The sequence below is a fragment of the Penicillium subrubescens genome, assembly GCF_028828155.1.
Source record: "Penicillium subrubescens strain IBT 31985 chromosome Unknown utg000003l_segment0_segment0, whole genome shotgun sequence".
Classification (NCBI taxonomy): Eukaryota; Fungi; Ascomycota; class Eurotiomycetes; order Eurotiales; family Aspergillaceae; genus Penicillium; species Penicillium subrubescens.
In genome coordinates, this window is record NW_026643153.1 from 2308481 (window position 1) to 2326008 (window position 17528).

The 17528-nt window shown below is 49.0% G+C and overlaps 7 protein-coding genes across 7 annotated transcripts; 2 read left to right on the forward strand and 5 right to left on the reverse strand.

Annotated features, from left to right (window-relative positions):
* Positions 1-1472: 1472 nt before the first annotated feature.
* On the reverse strand, positions 1473-1888 carry N7473_004860 (uncharacterized protein; the record flags this gene model as incomplete). The annotated part of the gene is made up of 2 exons (XM_057150800.1): positions 1473-1700; positions 1760-1888. 2 exons carry the CDS (start codon positions 1886-1888, stop codon positions 1473-1475), a joined length of 357 nt encoding a protein of 118 aa, XP_057010910.1.
* A 1032-nt stretch (positions 1889-2920) lies between these two features.
* N7473_004861 (uncharacterized protein) lies at positions 2921-3347 on the reverse strand (the record flags this gene model as incomplete). The annotated part of the gene is made up of 2 exons (XM_057150801.1): positions 2921-3148; positions 3216-3347. 2 exons carry the CDS (start codon positions 3345-3347, stop codon positions 2921-2923), a joined length of 360 nt encoding a protein of 119 aa, XP_057010911.1.
* Positions 3348-4489: 1142 nt separating this feature from the next.
* N7473_004862 (uncharacterized protein) lies at positions 4490-4852 on the reverse strand (the record flags this gene model as incomplete). Its single annotated transcript, XM_057150802.1, has 2 exons — positions 4490-4639; positions 4727-4852. The coding sequence occupies 2 exons, from the start codon at positions 4850-4852 to the stop codon at positions 4490-4492; spliced, it is 276 nt and encodes a 91-aa protein (XP_057010912.1).
* A 433-nt stretch (positions 4853-5285) lies between these two features.
* On the reverse strand, positions 5286-6306 carry N7473_004863 (3' exoribonuclease family protein; the record flags this gene model as incomplete). Its single annotated transcript, XM_057150803.1, has 2 exons — positions 5286-6103; positions 6168-6306. The coding sequence occupies 2 exons, from the start codon at positions 6304-6306 to the stop codon at positions 5286-5288; spliced, it is 957 nt and encodes a 318-aa protein (XP_057010913.1).
* Positions 6307-8122: 1816 nt separating this feature from the next.
* N7473_004864 (phosphatidylethanolamine N-methyltransferase) lies at positions 8123-11320 on the reverse strand (the record flags this gene model as incomplete). The annotated part of the gene is made up of 4 exons (XM_057150804.1): positions 8123-8182; positions 8249-8339; positions 8398-10999; positions 11146-11320. The coding sequence occupies 4 exons, from the start codon at positions 11318-11320 to the stop codon at positions 8123-8125; spliced, it is 2928 nt and encodes a 975-aa protein (XP_057010914.1).
* Positions 11321-13581: 2261 nt separating this feature from the next.
* nbp35 (Fe-S cluster-binding ATPase) lies at positions 13582-14679 on the forward strand (the record flags this gene model as incomplete). The annotated part of the gene is made up of 2 exons (XM_057150805.1): positions 13582-13672; positions 13733-14679. 2 exons carry the CDS (start codon positions 13582-13584, stop codon positions 14677-14679), a joined length of 1038 nt encoding a protein of 345 aa, XP_057010915.1.
* A 1106-nt stretch (positions 14680-15785) lies between these two features.
* N7473_004866 (uncharacterized protein) lies at positions 15786-16808 on the forward strand (the record flags this gene model as incomplete). The annotated part of the gene is made up of 1 exon (XM_057150806.1): positions 15786-16808. One exon carries the CDS (start codon positions 15786-15788, stop codon positions 16806-16808), a length of 1023 nt encoding a protein of 340 aa, XP_057010916.1.
* Positions 16809-17528: the final 720 nt, after the last annotated feature.

A 17528-nucleotide genomic window follows, 5' to 3' on the forward strand; every position in this document is an offset into this window, starting at 1 on the left:
CATCGCGTTCTTAGCGGCACGAGCCTGTGAACCGAGTGCCAATTTTGGCTTCCTGGACGACCCGACTGCCTAGTGGCTGGACAACTGGCGCGCCAAAATGGTCCACTTCGCGACTCCAATCTCCAGGAAACAAAGAAAAAAAAGTCAATCCAAATTTGAGGTTCTGGGAAACGAAGGTTAATTCTTTGACGGGAATTAATCCTCCATTCCGTTGGCTTGTGTGGTGGACGGAGAGGAGAAAAGCAAAACTGGCAGTTCCCCTATGGGCCATTCTCCCTTGTCCGCCTTCGGTATTGTAGTACATGACTCCGTACTTACTCCAACTTCAACTACTCAGGGGCTTCTTCTTAAATCTAAAATTTGTCAATTGATCCGCTCTTAACCGTGGGACAAATATAACCCTAGAGCGGAGAAGGTAGGTCCATGTTGGGTGGCTATGGAGAAAGTGTTGACGAAGATCTTTTGCCCCTTTTTTTCTGGCGTTGAGTTAGTTCCGCTGTCAATACCGTTGATGGGGTATGGAAAGTAGCCATCCATAGATGCAACTACTCGTGAAGCAAGCCTAATGGAGTTGTGGTCTGTTTTCCAGTTTGATGCTACGGAGTCTACAAACTCTAGCCGACCTTCCTCAAGTTTCTCTTCCTACTTATGGTAATCAGTCCATTTGCTCCACTATCCCAGGAATCTCAAATTGTACCCAAATTGTGTTCTTTCTTCGATCGATCGATTTCGATTCCGATGGCAATGGGTCCTTGACTTCCTGGTGGCCCGATCAGCGTACTTTTGACACCGACTGTCCTCTAAATGCATGAACCGGCTATAGAGATCCCCGACTACTGTATGCATCATGCAAATACTGTTTATATAAGAAAACATGCGGGGTACAGAGACGGGGCACATCCTGCAAAAAGAAATACAGTCCTGTAAAAGTACAAAGAGTACAGTGGAGTCCCGAAAGCAGTCACGAGTCAAGCGATAGACCAAAGAAATGGTATCTGTGCCATTAAAAAAAAACATCAGATAGACATTTACCTACTGTAGAACACAAAGAAGAGCGATTGAAGCATATCTGGTTAGGTTTTTGGCCTGAAACACGGGCCTAGCCTGAACCTGCATAGGCCACCAGCGGATCGCCGCTTTTAATCTTACTTTCTTTGTTTTTTGTACGCCACCCTGCGCCTACAAACTATGACTACAATCCACGAATACATACATTAAGTTATTAACTACTGTGGCGGTGGATGTACGGGCAGTCATCGTAGAAATGTCCTATGCATTGCTCGCGACATATCAAACCCAAGTATCAAATGTGCATAGGACCGCGCTCCCTTGAAAAAATAGCAAAATAGCAACCCCCTGAAAAACAAAAACAGCAACAAGAAATCACAACATCGCAATCAACACCCTTGACTTATTCCAGAAATCGGCACCGGGAATATTTTGGCTAGATGTGTGTCGATGAGTACTTCTCCTCACATGTCCTCGGCGAGCTCATCAATGTAGCTCTTCTCTGGCTTAGACTCCTCCTCCTCCTTATCCTGCTCAGCTGGCTTGGAAGGAGATGCAGGCTCAGACTTTGCGTCCTTGGTGGCTTCCTTTGACTTCATCAAGAACTCCACACGATCCTTCACGCGGGCCAAGCGGGACTTAGCAGCAGCGGCGGAAGTTCCCATTTTGGCGCTAACTGCTTGGAAGTCGATCTACGGATATATTAGTGACGGTAACAAGTCAAACGTTCCCACAACCAGGTTATACTCACGCTCCCACCACCATTGTGCTTCATGCAGAGCCAGACGCACAGGAGATTTTCGTCGGCCATAGTGATCCCGTTCTTTGAGGTAGGGGACTTGCGAGGCTTGGCCTGTTTCTTGGTAACACGACCGGTCATGATGAGTTGGTTTCTGGAAATGGAAGAAAGGTGTCAGTAGAGCACTTCAGACGTGATAAGAGAGTCTATTAGAAGGAGAAACAGACGAGTGAAGACTGAGTGCTCACTTTGATCGGATTTAGGGTACGTGCTTGATGCAGACTGTGTGTGGGAGATGTGTGAGGTAGTGATTGGAAGTGTTAACCAGAAAATATTTAGTTAAGATGGGAGTAGGATGAACAAGCTTGTTGCCAGTCAACCCGAACAGGTGCAGAAGGGAGAGAGGATAATAGAGGGGTTTCACCGGACATATGAGTTCGGCTTTGCATTAGAGATATCACGTACCTGGTGAGGAATGGTTAGGTAGTTGAAAAGCCTGGCGGGCAGGGATGTGTAAGATGCTTCAAATGGATTGGAGATTTGACAAAGAAGAAGAAGAAGAAGAATGAGTCGAGAGCGTGTCTTATAACTTTGGCGTCAACTACCCAGGCACCGCTGATATCTTGACTGTATAGAATTCAGGACCTCTCGTCTTAGGGCCCCGCGGTCCACGTGATCTAGCAATCGATGCCTATTCCTTCTACATTATCCAGATTCTACAGTGCATTTCAAGAGAATCATGATAATCCTGGCGCGATTCAATCCAGGCACTGCTGATAGTTGAACGGTATAGAATCCAGGATCTCTTAGGGTCCCGCGGTCCACGTGACCTTAGAATCGATGCCCGTATCTACATTTTTGCGGACCACGCAGTGTACTCCAAGAGAATTATGATAATCGTTGTGTAAAAAATGACCTCTGATTCTTAGTCTTTATGTGATATCTTACGCGTACCGGAGAATATCTGTGTGAAGTCCATCATTTGTGTGGAGCTATCAAAACCGCAATAATGACATCTATGGACATGACCAATTTCGCAGGAAACCAGAGACAAGTTTCAAAGCCATGATCCAAGATGTGTAACCGGAAAAAGCAAATGAGTAAACTGTGGATGTACCCCATAAAGGAATGTACATCGGGACTGGAGTTCAGTCCATCAGGCCTTTCGAATCTTCAACGCAGCGACTCGCCCTTCGAGAAAATGTTGTCCAGATCGTCGAAGGCCTTCTTCAGGCCGCCATTATCGGAATCATCCTCTCCATCGGTGGCTTTATCTGCAGCTGGTGTGGGTGCTGCCAGAGACTCCTCGTACTGCTCCATGTACTTCTTGATCTGACCGAAGCGTCCGAAGGCAGTCTTGTAGTTGATGTTCAACTTTTCCGCAACGGCCATGTGGTTGAGCTGGAGTGAGAAATAATTTCGTTAGTCTAGAGCATTCTTCCCCACAAACTTAGAGGGTATAAGATACCTTGCCGCCCTGCTTCAGCTGAAGATGAAGCCAGAGGAAGTACATCTTCTGGTCCAGGGTGGCCTGGTCAAAGATCAACTTCTTGGGGTTGGTCTTGGTCTTGGAAATTTTCTTGGGAGTTGAGGGAGCCATGATGTAGATGGGAAATCTACTTGCATGTCAGCATGTTGCTATTTCCAAAGACTGGGTGTTCATCAGTATGATGGTAGTGTACTTACTGGATTTTGAAGTGTGTTGTGATAGTGCGTCGTCCGAAGGTGGAGGCGAGGTGTGGTTACGAAGGAAAAGAGAAAAGCGAAGCTGGAGGGGAGGTAAAGGATGTAGTGCGTCGCCGGAAGGGGTAGGTGGGGAAGTGGCAGTAGGAGTTTACTATCTAGGACGTCTTTATGTAATTGTCAACGCCCACGCCTCCCTTGGCGGGAAGATACCACTTATTTGCCATTTACAAGGCTTATTTCTACTTTTCCCACTAGAATCATCATTAGAATATATGGAAAAGGCCGCGGCAACTTCTTTGGAGCTGCCTTGTAGAAGACAAGGTTAGTATACAAAAGCGACATAGGACGAATGCCACTACAATCTAGCCACATGCGACAAAAATAATATTGCTGCGCACTACATACTGCGAACAATTCAACAATTCACGACTTCCATATCCGTTATTGTTTTCCTCCGATTTTTCCTGCAGAGCTAGACAAAGTGACCATCAAGGGTCGCGTCCTTAAGCATCTAATAGCAACGCCAAGACGGGTCTTAGCAGGGCATCTGCCAAGTGAGCCTTTTGGCTGAGTAGTCTCAGAACGAGGCTGATTGAATGCTACTTAGGCCTAGTCACGTAGGCGAGAAGATTGTCAGCAGGTCTGAAAACAGAATCTAAGGTGACGTATCAACCGAAAACGTATTTAAGAGATATTTCGATGGAGTTAGGATGGATTAGTTAGGTTAGTGAATGGTATACTTGGACGAGACAAGGGGTGATATGCTGCTGCTTGTTATATCTAGGATTATTCAAAATCACACATCATACGAAGGAAAAGATCATGTACGCCACTCACCACTTCACTACAGAGAAATTCGAGTATAGCAATAAGAAACCAGAAAGGAACTCGCGTGCGGGTAATGTTAATCTGAACAAAAAAAAAAGGGGAAACACACACACACACACACACACACACACACACACACACACACACACACACACACACACAAAAGACCAGAGCAAAAGACAGCAGCAACTGGTAGGCGTGAAGGCTTATTACGCCTTCTTCTCCCCCTTACTCCTGCTCGTACCAGTTCTCCTCATTTTCCAGGACCCATCTAGTCAAGGCGAGAATAGCATCGCAATGAGTGGACAGTCGGCGGAATCCATCCCGAAGGAACTCGGCTGGGTACCCAGTCAACTCTTCTACCAGTAAAAAGTCGGGCTATGAGATGAAAGGTTAGAACCATCACACATCACGATGTTCACATCAAAGGTATGCGATTGGAACTTTGAAGCAAGTAAAACTTACGCGTCCATTTCTTCGGAAGATCATACAAACCCAGATCATGAAGATCCAGAGCTGAGGGTTGTCCTCATACGGGTTTTCAGCCAGAACCCGGTCCACGGCCTGCCGCCTTTCCTCACCAGTAGGCATGGTGGACTAGCAGTGGCACAAAACGTCAGTTTCAGCATGAACAGAACTGAGAGAAAGACTGGATGGGATGAATAGTTTGGTAATAACATACTCGTTGTGGTAGATTTGTGAGGATTGTGTGTGGAGATGTTTTGGCGAAAGCAAGTGGAAGCAGATCGCAGGCGATAGGGAAATATAAAAGAGGAATCGAAACGGGCATGACGGCGTGGATATTAGCTGCTAAATTCTAAGCCATGCGGCTGGGGGTAAGTCGCGCTTAATCGTTATATACACAATTTTTCGGGGATGGACGGGGGAAAAACGAAGGGCAGCCTCGATAGACCTCGCGATGCAAGGTGTATAGATATCACTTTTCGAGGGCTTACGTTGGCACGTGATCTGATTTTGGATTTGGAGGTCTTCATTATGTCTTCATTAAATTGGTATGGTTATTTCAAATTTGTCCCACGGTTTTTAGCAGAGACTCCCGAACAGCCTCCGCCAGGACAGTATGAGCTCCCCGGGCAGCATCCACAGCACCATCTATCAAAGCTTCATGACCCGTACGATCATCACCGTCTTCGAGAGAGGCTTTAGAGCTGTCACCCTTAAGCCAGAGCTCTGTAATCTCGTCCCGGGCAGGCATGTATGCCACAACACATGCAGATAGAATAGAGCGGTGCTCGGCAGGATCGGTGTCCAGCATGAGCTTGGGAGCCCCCGTTGAAGCTCCGGTGTTCTCATCCGAGACGATAGCGGCAACACCGCCGGCTACCAGGTCAAGACAGTCGATGTGAGCGTCCGCAATTGCGGCCGAAGCGGCAGTGATACAGCCAGCAAGAACGTTCATCATACCCCACGAGGCGTCATGCGAGTCTGGTGCACTGCCCCACCACCGGTCATCTTCAGCTTCGAGAATTGTGATGGTAATATCAAGGCCACTCTTCGGCCAGCGCTCGGCGATAATTGCGCCGCGCAAAGCGCTCTCAAGGTGTACTCCGAGGTCACGCTCGCTGGAATCGCGGATATGACCCTTGCGCTGACGTGCCGCGAAAGGCGCATACTTGACGTGTGTGGTGAGAACGAGGTTCGGAGAGAACGCTGCAGATCGGGGCAGTGGCTTTGGGCCGTGAACTGTGCAGGCAAGCTTCAGAGCTGACGAAGGCGGGATCAGAGATTTGGGATTGGCGCGAGCAGCAGCGAGAGAGGCTGACGGTTCGAATTCGAGATATGAAGAGCCCGATGCCGTGGGGATCAGACCAGTTTTGAGGACTGTTACGCTGATGATTAGCTGGAGCCACCACCAATTGTAGGTAAAAAGTCTATGGCGACATACAGATTTTCCGTAGCTCGGAAGGTTGTCGCTGGCGCTGAGCGCGATCTGTGGCACTCGTGCCAGATTGTAGGTTTGAGGCAAAGACCGCTGGCCTTGTGCCGCCTGGTGGTCCATTGATCCTTCTCCTGTCGGCCATCATCTTGATTTCTTGACGTGGAAAGTTGAAAGGTAACGAGGTTATCGGAGATGTCATGAGCCCAGAAGCGGAAATCCTGCGTGTTTGCACTGTTTGCTTGCGACCCCACCCGCCCCGTTTAGCTTTTCAGCTTTTTTCTTCGCTCCTCAGTTTCTCTTCCTTCCACACTTCTCCCAACATTGTTTTGTCCTGGGTGACCAGCCCTTTTCATGCTGAAGGAGCTTTCTCCTGGACAAAGCTTTGTTTCTTGGGAGACTTTTATGATCTACTAACTTCCTGTGAGTATCATCTACCATCGATTGCCTTTTCGCAGCCCCCTTCCCCGTCTTCATGATTGAAACCTACCCAAATTCTGTTCCGGTGACAAATAAATGGGCCATGAACAAACATGCATCACCATCTGATCGACACACCTTTACACCAGTTTTTCTCATCAGTCACGTTAGCTTGAGGATATAAGCTAACTATGATTCAAGCAGGGCTTTCAATCCCCAACACTGACCTAGCTAGAGCATCTCGGCTGCACTGGAGCTTTCCCACAGGTAAGCTTGAAAATTTTCTTTTTCCCCCCAACCCACCCTTAGCATGATGAAACAAAATTTTCAGTTCTGCTTCTGCAAAAATATTGAAGATAACAAAATACCTTACCAAAAAACTCCTGATGCTACTCCAATTATTGTCACTGTCATTTCATACCATTGCTGTCGATGGACACCAAGCTGACAGTTTCCAGTTTTTCCAGTCACTCAAGATTCGGTCTTGCAACACCTAACACCAATGGCAAAATGTATGCAATCCCTTCTATTTGCCCCTTGTTTTCCCCTGAAACACCCCCTCCCCTTTTATGATGACAACCAGTCAATCCATTCAACGATCTCTCTTGAGAACCGCCTCTCGAGTACGTACCTACACTGTTGTAGCGGTGCTTTCGGGCCTGGGCGTCGATCTACGTTCTCCGACTCCCAAATACTGGACCTCTTGTACCCTCACGGGCGCAACTGGGAGGAAGGTTGTGGAGAACCGGCGGGCGTAGGCCAAGTCGTCGTCCGGTTCCGCTGCCTTCAATGTGGCTCTGCTATGCTTGACTTGTGTCGGCTCTTTCGGGTCAGGGTGCTTGTCCGTCTTGGATGACAGTCTGGCTCGGGAGGTCAGCAGAGGATGGGATGAGTTAAACTGGCTCGACTGATTATTTGCCTTTGCATTCTTTGCTTGCAATATGGAGCTATTCTTGCCTCTCGCATCTGATGATGTTTTGGAATCCATGCTGACGATTTTGAAGTCTAGGTCCCAATACTAGCAGAAATTTTTAGAATACCCCTAGTAGTACTTAAATATGATAATCTTTCCTTGGATCACACTTCTTGCCTCTCATGGTATCATAAGCTACCAATTGATCGTAATCAAAGCTATGTACAAATAAACTTGAAAATAAACTGGAAAAAAGAAGACATTGTCAAGAAGCAAAAGTCAATTGCCCCATCCATCCCCAACACCCACACAGCCCCTTGGGATCCCCAGGCAAGACGAATTATAAAAGTGAACACCAGCCAGTCACCCGAACAAACCAGTGGAATCGTCCTTCAAAAGCAAAAGACCATGCCACCCCTCATAATTTGGTTTCTTCCTTGCGTTTTTCGCTGATCACTGGAAAGCGACTTGAATTTTGTTGTTGTTTTTCGTTTTTGGAAAGTCATTCAGAACGTGCAGACGATCCCATAATGGCAATTGAACGCCGAAATCTCTGTTGCTTTCGTCATCTTCCACACTATTGCACGAGTCTCGACAGGATTCTGTTGCTTTGTCTCGGACTGCAAGTGGTTTATTGTTTCCCCTCAATTGGCGTTGTGGTGCCATTCGATCGGGACATGCTGTAGGGAGCCTGCATGGGAGGGATATGTTAGGGCGATATACTTTCCAAGCAAGAGGCAGAGACCATTTCACTTACAAGAACCTTCTTGGCATTGCATATCCTCCAGGCAAGATTCAAGACATTGCCATCGGCCTTAACCACCTCGGGCGCCAACTCAACTCCGAACCTGCGGTCGTGTTTAGCCATGGACAAAAATCGAATGTGAACGGTAGGTGGAAACTTACATCTGGTGGACTGCGAAAACAACTCGCTTGGCAAACTTGCCATCACGCTCGACCAGACTACCGAACTGTTCCTCAACATTCTCCGGTGCAATCTCGGGGTCGCGGTCGAAACAATTGCGGACAACCGGCAGCAGAGCGTTCTCCACAGCAGTCTGGACAATGCCATCGCTGTCAACGACGACATCGTCCTCGGCAAAGCGGCGGATCCGAATCTCAAACGGTCTGGAGATGGCCATGACATTGTGTAGCCCATTGTGATGATAGCGAAGCTCAAAGGTGCCTTGCGTCCAGAAAAGCTTGTCGCCAGAGAAGACGATCTCGCCCGAGGCAACATCATGGCCCTCACGGCCATTCTGCTCGGCGGAACGAATAACTGTGTCGCTGGTAATGATGCCCTTCTCGCAAGTCGTGTTGTCAAAGAAGCCCTCGTTCGTGGCAACCCACCGGCCCTGGGAGGACACACGAGTAACCTCTCGTGAAGTGTTGTCGGTGACCCGGTAAAGGCCGACCCAATCCTTCTTGCTATGGTTGAGAGGTGCAGTCCACTTGACCTTGATCGGGGCACCATATTCAAACGTCAGATTCTTGAGATCACCTCGCCGATCCAGCGGCATTCGCGCGTTGGCGCCCTCGCGACCCTTGCCCTGCTCGGTCTCCTCGAGGGATTTGGCTTCGGTACCTTCAACCGACAGCGAGTAGTCGGAGACGTTCAAGCCAGCCAAATCAGCGTCAATGCGGGAGATGGTGATGCGAGCAGGGTACTTTTGGAACAAGGCGGTGGTGTCTTTGACGAACGTGTTGACTCCAGCTGCGAGTTTCGGGCGAGCATTGTCAAGAAGTTCCTCAATAAACTCAAACGAGTCATCAAAGATTTTATCAACGCTTCCGTGGAGCTGCTTGAGAGAAGGCGGCAGGGACTTCTTGAGGTTCTTGACCACACCACCATCCCGGCGGAGACTACGGCCATACAGCTTCTGCATATGAGGACGCTCCACAAACTGGATGAAAGACAAGCTCAGGATGTGGCTCATCAGGGCCAGGAAAGTAACCGTGGCGCTGCTCGTGATGAGAACGGCACCCCAAACACCGGCGAGACCCAAAACTCGCTCGGGGTTGTTGAGGAAGCGATAGATACCATCGTAGGTCAATTTGGGCGACTCATCAAAGAAGAAATCGCCATAGAACCAGCCGAATTCACCAAGAGAATCGTAGATGCTGACCGAGGTCCAAATCTGCAGGCTGATCAGACCAGCACCCAGAACGTGACGGAACAGGACCAGACCATAGCCCCAATCGGTCGGGAACGTGTACATTTTCCACGCAGCCGCAATGAAGCTAGAGTAACACATAATCATACTGAGGTGGTAAGTTCCCTTCCATTGATTCCAGGCCTCTTGCGGGGTTTCACCAAACTTGAGGAAGTGCCGGGTCCAGGCTTTGTTGCGAGACTGTTTGTTGAGAAGGTACCCAATACCTACAGAGTACCACAGCCGCCACGCCACGGCATTAGCCACGAAGAGAAGCTGATAACGCAGTGTAGATGGTGTCAAGGCAGTGACTGCGAATACAAGAAGCTGGACAAGCATAATCGACGAGTCCGTGGTTCTATATAGATCCAAGTTGTGCAGTCCCAGTAGGTTATGAACTGAAGGGGGAGGTTTGGCCGAGTACGAGGAAGACGCATTGGGGGCAAAGTCGTCGGACGGAGTAGGCGCTCTCGGAGTGTCCGGATCCAAGGGGAGGCTGGAGGTCGAATCAACCCACACTGATCGCTTTCGGGGTGGTGGCGCATTGTAGGTCTTGTCGATGTGTGGATTCTCGACAAGGATGAGGAAGGCGAATTGAGCTGCATGGGCAATGATTGAGATGAATAGGACCTTATAGCTGGCCGCCATCAGAGAGATTCCGTAGTAACCGGCATAACCGACCGAGTACATGGGGTGAGGAGCCATCTCGAAAACGCCGTCGAAGGTGAGTTCCTGATCAATGAGATAGAAAAAGTCACCCCAATACCAGGCATAGTCCTTGACTACTCGGTGCGCATCTAGTTTGACCCAGAGATTGAACAGAACGAGCACAATACCCGCTGTCCACCGGAGAATGGTCATGATGATACTCTCGTCCACTGGACGGTGACCACAGGCGATCGCAAAAAGGCAGTAAGAAGTGAAGTCACACATCAGGATCAAGTCCACTAGACGTCTAAAGACAAGCCAGGTATTGTATTCAAGAGGTGCATTGTCGAACGAGTAATCCTTTGGGATTTTGGTCTCAAGCTCCTTCTTGATCCAATTGTATAGAGCCGGATGAGGGTTCTGACCCGTGGCCGGATTGACGAATACTTTTGTCTTCTCTGCCCATCGGATCAGTGTTTTGTGGTGCGACTGGTTGTGGAGCAGCCATCCGATTCCTCCATTGTAGGCCGCCCGCCAGAATAGGTAAATGAAACCCAAGATAGGAACCTTGACGCTAGCAGGCAGATACCAAAGAAGAAGAATATGGATGGCCAGTAGGGCTATCACAACCAAATCGCCCACGTTCTTGGGTTCAGATGGCGACAAGAGCTGAGAGACCATGTCATGGGTCTGGGGCACCGTAAACACTAAGGACGCGACGGACGCTCAAGTTAGCGGGGGTGACTCCAAATGGCAGATCGTTGATAGGGGGTCAAGTATCGCCAATTCATCCCAATACCGAAGTTTGCAAGCAGTGGACAGTATCAAAATGGGATGCTGAGCAAAGACCTACCCGTTCCATCTGGAGTCCGGCCAAAGGTCTTCTTGTCCTTTCCGGCCTCATCCTTGGCTTCTAACTCGCCGGTCGCAGTTAGAGCATCACCGGCCCCAGTTGAATTAGGGCGTGGGACATTTCTTTCGCGCAGCCCATCGGGCTGCTGGGCACCTGTTGAACGGCCCTGGTCCATGATGTTGTTGAGGAAAGAAGCGGAATTGTTGGGAGGTGAACCTGTGACGACAGAAGCATGTGACAGTGTCGCAACAAATTGTTCTGTTTGCATCCGCTTTCCCACTAAGTCGGGTACCTATACCTACCCTGGTAGTATGTCAACACACACACAACTGGTTTCTACAGGGTTAGCCAGGTGAGTCTCTGGAAGAGTTCCGGGCAAGAAAGAGAGGAACAGGAGGAAGAAGATTAGCGGTCAAATTTATGGAAGAAAATCTGGCGCGTTGGTGTGGAACTCGACGCCAACGTTAACTCTCCATCTCATAGGATTAGGAGCAGCCCGCGAGAGTTAGTGCGGGCCCCCCTAACGGAGCAGAAGGGAAAAGAAACGGGACCCGATCATATCCCAAGACACTAATCACATCCTGGTTCGCTCTTCGCATATCTGACGCCAAATGCCTCGCGACACCATGGAATTAGAGAGTCGTCAAGTTCTCGGGAATTTTACTCCACGTCAATTCGCCATGTCCGGACCGGCTCGTGCAGAAGCGATGGGTTACACACAGCAGTCTTCTCCTCCAATCTTCTTCTCATTCAGCGGGGCTTGTCGCGGGGGGAGAGAGGTGTAGCGGCAAGTGCGGATACCAGACCATTCGTGCATCACTCCATTCTGCAGGTAGGGACTTGACACTTAACTCCTCCCATGGATCGCCATGGACCTGTCCTCTTGCGACTATAATGTTACAAAAGACTCGATAGAACGCGAGGCCTGCATTTTTTTACGCTATGATTTCTATCTAGAGTAGGAAACGCTAGCGAAGCGGGTCAACAGTAGCTACCACACCCTGTTTCTACAAACCTGACCTTACTGCGAGAAGAGCCAAGCATCTACACCAAAAGAACTAAAGTAACCGCTCTCATAATAGGTAACTGTAGCGAACATTAAATTTCCATTACAACAGAAATGCCTACAAAACACCCCACTAGTATCCACGATGCATATCAACCTCCGCTCGCCCGCATATGTACCTACATTGGTAGTGCTAGCAATGCTGTTGTCAATGCGCCAGCAAGATTGATAATGGATCTTGGTATTATTGCTCCAACGTTTCCGCTGCAGCACTTGCACTGCCTCTCGAGTTCCATCCTACATGGGCACAAGCCAGTAATATCATCACTAGCAGGGCTGCAGACGAATATGACCCCGCGCTTTGTGTCTGACCCTCCGGCTGCATAAATTAGTGCAGCACTGCAGCAGTCAAGTCCACTGGGACTGGCTAGAACCGATCATCGTGCATGGGGTGCCACGCAAGATCAAGATTCTGACCGTGACTTAAGTTCTGACAGGACCAAGGGTCCGAGGAGAAGATGGTACCTGCGGCATGGCCGTTCAGCCGACCGGCAGACTAAGGTCCGTGATATCTACCCAGTACAAAGGATCTGTATAGGTAGAAGGGTCTCTTTCTTGAGAACTCCAGATGATGGATAGCATTCTATTGCTTTCAGTTGCTATTTAGCACTTCATCGTATACTCGACCCAATAAAGCTCAAATTGTTCTAGATATTGAACTAAATGCGATGGAAAGGCTCTTGTAACGAGATCAATGGCAATGACTCGCGAAATCTTATCTAAGTATTTAAGCTTTTTCGAATGATCAGTCTTCTCAATCATCACTCAGAAACCCTTCCTCATATACCCTGTTTGAGATAGAGCTCTTACTAGCTTCGTCAAAAAGAGCCTTAGCGAACCCAGGTAGATATGCCAAGGATCAATTTGAGGCGCCGAGAGTAGCTTGGTACCTATCAATGATCTTATTGAATGCTCAGGCCACTTGGAGTATTGCTGGATCAGAGAAGATTTCTAATTCAAGTCCTCATCATACAAGAAGCTACAGATTGATTGCAAGATATGTATCTATAGAAATTGGACGGGCTACATGGGCGGTAATTGGCTCTATTTTTCTAGTCGTTCATGGGTACGGCACAACTCTGTTCATGCATTGACTGATTTCGGTCATATATTGACTCCAACCGAAAGGGATAATCGTGTAAGTGCACTCTAAGTCTATCGAACAAGATAGAGGGGCATCATGTAGATCACGTGCCTTATCAGGAACCCCGCCCAGCCAATCCCGGTGTCGGCGTCTCCAATTTAGTCATCCCCGCTTATCAAGCAGCATATCCGCCACCATCGATTGACTTCTTGATCATCTCTCTGGGAGTTTTCTGCCTACCCTCTAGCCAGATCACTTTCTTGGTAGAATCATACTCTGATTAGTGATGGCGCCGTTTGTGGAGGAGTCAGCCGTTGTGGCCTCCCTCGCCGCCCATGCCAGGAAGGCGCCGACAAACCTGGTGGCCCCAGAGCCAGGTACGTTCTTGATCGTGTGGACATAGTTTGCTGCAGAGCCACATCTAACATTCACTTTAGAGCACTGTCCCGGTCCCGAATCTGAGCAAGCAGGCCAAGGCGATGCCTGTGCTGGCTGCCCAAACCAACAAATCTGCGCCTCCGCACCCAAAGGCCCCGACCCCGACATCCCGATTATAACCGAGCGTCTCTCGCAAATACGACACAAGATCCTGGTTTTGTCAGGCAAGGGAGGTGTGGGCAAGTCGACGTTCACCACGCTCCTGGCACATGCGTTTGCTGCGAACCCTGACTCGACCGTTGGTGTCATGGATGTTGATATTTGCGGGCCTTCCATCCCCAAAATGATGGGCGTGGAAACGGAGACAATCCACGTGAGCAACGCGGGGTGGAGTCCTGTGTGGGTTACGGATAACCTGGGTGCAATGAGCGTGCAGTTCATGCTACCAAACCGCGATGATGCAGTCATCTGGCGCGGTCCGAAGAAGAACGGATTGATCAAGCAGTTCCTCAAGGATGTGGACTGGGGCGAGCTCGATTATCTGATTGTTGATACTCCCCCTGGCACTTCCGATGAGCATCTCTCAGTCAACTCTTTATTGAAGGAATCTGGAGTCGACGGAGCCGTCGTCGTGACTACCCCACAGGAGGTATCTCTACTTGATGTCCGCAAGGAAATCGATTTCTGCCGCAAGGCAGGCATTAAGATTCTCGGGTTGGTGGAGAACATGTCTGGGTTTGTTTGCCCCAACTGCACACACGAGTCGCAGATCTTCCGCAAGACCACCGGTGGAGGTCGCCGGCTCGCCAAGAAGATGGGAATTCCCTTTCTCGGGGCTGTCCCTCTGGACCCTAGGGTGGGCATGGCTTGTGACTACGGAGAGAGCTTTGTGGACAACTTCCCAGATAGCCCAGCTTCCAAGGCTATCAAGCGTGTTGTCCGTGCTGTCGGTGAAGCGGTTGGGGAGAATCCAGATGATGTCCTTCCCGAGGACCTGGTTGGCTGAGAGTTCTCTTGGCCTTTTATTATGATATATCTTTCTTTATAGCGCTTTTGCATGAGGCTAAGGTGAACTCGAAGGTACGGCGTTTGGGCATAGAATTTCTAATTGATACCATGAATCATACGAACACTTGAGAATACCTCCCCGCCGATCGATCAATTATCGGATCGAGAATTAAGTGAACGAGCTAATCTTCGGAACGACAAATCCGCGACAACAAAGCTCGAATCCAAGTTTTCGTCTTGTTTGTTAGACTAAGCTGAGCTATTGTAGTCTGGGAGAATCGGCCGCCGAGACTGGCTAAATGTGCTGTCAAGATTATCCAAGACAGGATTTACGATTAAACGTTTGGCATCCCACATAACATGGGGATATCAGAGCAGCCGGAGAAATACTCTGGCTTATTCCTCGTAAATACCTCGGCTCTTGGCGGTAGTGCAGTCAAACTGGAGCATCTTTAGCGCAATACTGGCATTCTTGAACATCTTCCTACTGACCCATTCTCTATTATACTCGTACGAAGGACAACCACCTCCCCCTTGTGCTTCAAGGGGACAGTCCACAGTGTAGTTCCACAAGCGCTGCAAAAGTGTTTCTCTTTGGGAAATCCACTGTCCGTACCTGACGTGATGCTAAACACAGAGACAAGCTTCTGTGGGTCTTCAACGTGGAGCTGGGAGCGAGAGAACCTGGCGGTCTAAGTTGAGGTCGGTTCGTTCTCAGCAAGTCGGGATATCTGAAACTGCGGGGAAGAGTATTAAAGGTAATCTGCGTCTCCTGAAGGGCATTTTCCACGGAGGCTTCGTGCTCAGAGAGATGCCAAAAACATGGCAGCCTAGCTCCTTGCAGCATATGGGCAAGCCCATAATGATGTACACGCCATGATATAGTATTCTCCCCAACGGCAGCAGGGCAACAGTTGCTGACCGCCTGCCCTAGACTTACGTCACATGATATGATCCAGTCCTGTCGCAGGGTACTTTTGCCGTCACTCTTATCGATAACATACCTACTCCATTTGGTACTACTAGTCACCCTTTGTTAGTAGCCTTCTCGCTTCTCTCCTTCTGCCTCATCTTCCTTTCGCTATACACCCCTGTGTAGCCAATATGCTGTCTCCGCCATCATCCACAGTTTCGTCCTCTTTAGCTGCAAAGGATGTCGACACGGCGAAGTCCCTCGATAGGACCGAGTCAGATCTTGCGTCTCGAACCTCGCAGGGCCAGGTCGAGGTAGCGGGTGTCTGTTATTCGCACCTGCCATTCGAAATCCCGGATGCTGTGGTGTTGTCTGCCCCCTCTATTTCTGTCCTTCAACAAACTTCGAACGATATATATCATCAAATCAACTCCGACACGTCGTACTCGAACCAGTTTATTACCATATTGAACCTATCCCGACAAGTGCAAGAGCTAATCGCTGGAGATCGAAATCCCCTTGATGTTCCCTACAGATTGACACTCGACACACAGCACCAGCAAGGGGTTATTCGAATCATGCCCTCAGGAGCGCATGAGCGAGTAACACGGTCATTTTCAAACGCACTCGTCCTGAAATTATTCGAAATGGGAATCCATCCAAGAGATTACACTATGAACTCAGCCACCCGGTACCACGGAAAATCATGTGATAAAGAAGCCGATGAGTCTCTCACTCCGTCGCGGGATACTTCTTCCGATAAGGAGTGGCCTTCGCTCGTTATTGAAACGGGTCTTTCTGAATCAGAAGCGCAACTGCGAGCCGACGCATATTGGTGGTTTTCAAATTCCGACTACAAAGTGAACATGGTTATACTCTTTCATATCCAAAGATCCCCTGAGCGCAGAGTCACCATAAAACTTCACAGTCTCAGACCTACCAACCCCAGAATTACCCGTGGACTACAGGCGGAGGCCCAGCGCACTTTGCTATCCAATCCCGTGCCATCTCAAACATATACCCCAATAGTGCTGCGTCATTCAGCGGTCCACGAGATCGTTATTACCTCAAAAGATGTTCAGAATGCTCCGCTGGAACTAGATTTCGAATCCGTCATGCGCCGCAAGCCGGCACCAAACACGAGGGAAAAAAGCATTACATTCGCGGCTAAGGATCTTGCTGAGTGCTGCAACCATGTTTTTCTGGAAGCCTGAGCATTATCACTACATGCATGATTTGTATGTTGAGCCCGACGGATCGTCATTTGCAAATTATGATGAAGCTGCATGGTTGTACATCAATTACGGTCGCCAAGCTGCAGATCAATGATTTCGGGGGTTCAAGCTCAAGGATTAAGTCTAGATTCCGGTTTTTGGAGGTTCAATCATAATGGACAGCAGCAGCTCAATGTGTGGCTGGGGGTTCCAGATTTGCCTGCTATGATCTAATCCTCCGCATGATGGGGGTAACACGAATTGACACTGCTGTCACCATAGCTATATTATCTAATTATAGCGAATCCATTATGGCGTAAGTTGCCCTGATTCCTCCAGGTCATTTCTTAATGATCGACGGACTTTGCGTGAGACCCTTGGTACTACAGCTGGTTTCAGGTGTAGATGACGCAAGACAGCAGAGAGCGGATCAAGCATACACACACTAGAACTCCACAGATTTGAATTTTAGCTTTTGCGATCGTAGTAGAAGATGCCAGCACGTTCAATCGCTTTTCGTTTTCCTTCTAAGCCAATTTCATGCGTAGCGTATAGGGCTGATGGTGATCCGTCGTCGATGCAGTATAGTAAGTGGCGCTCGGGTATGACGTTACGTGATGACATCGGGAGCCGGTTCCTTGCCACGATGTTCAGTCAAGTTCCCCACAATTGACAGCTTAAGGGATCAACAAAGCACCGTTTCTTGATGGTAACAGTCCA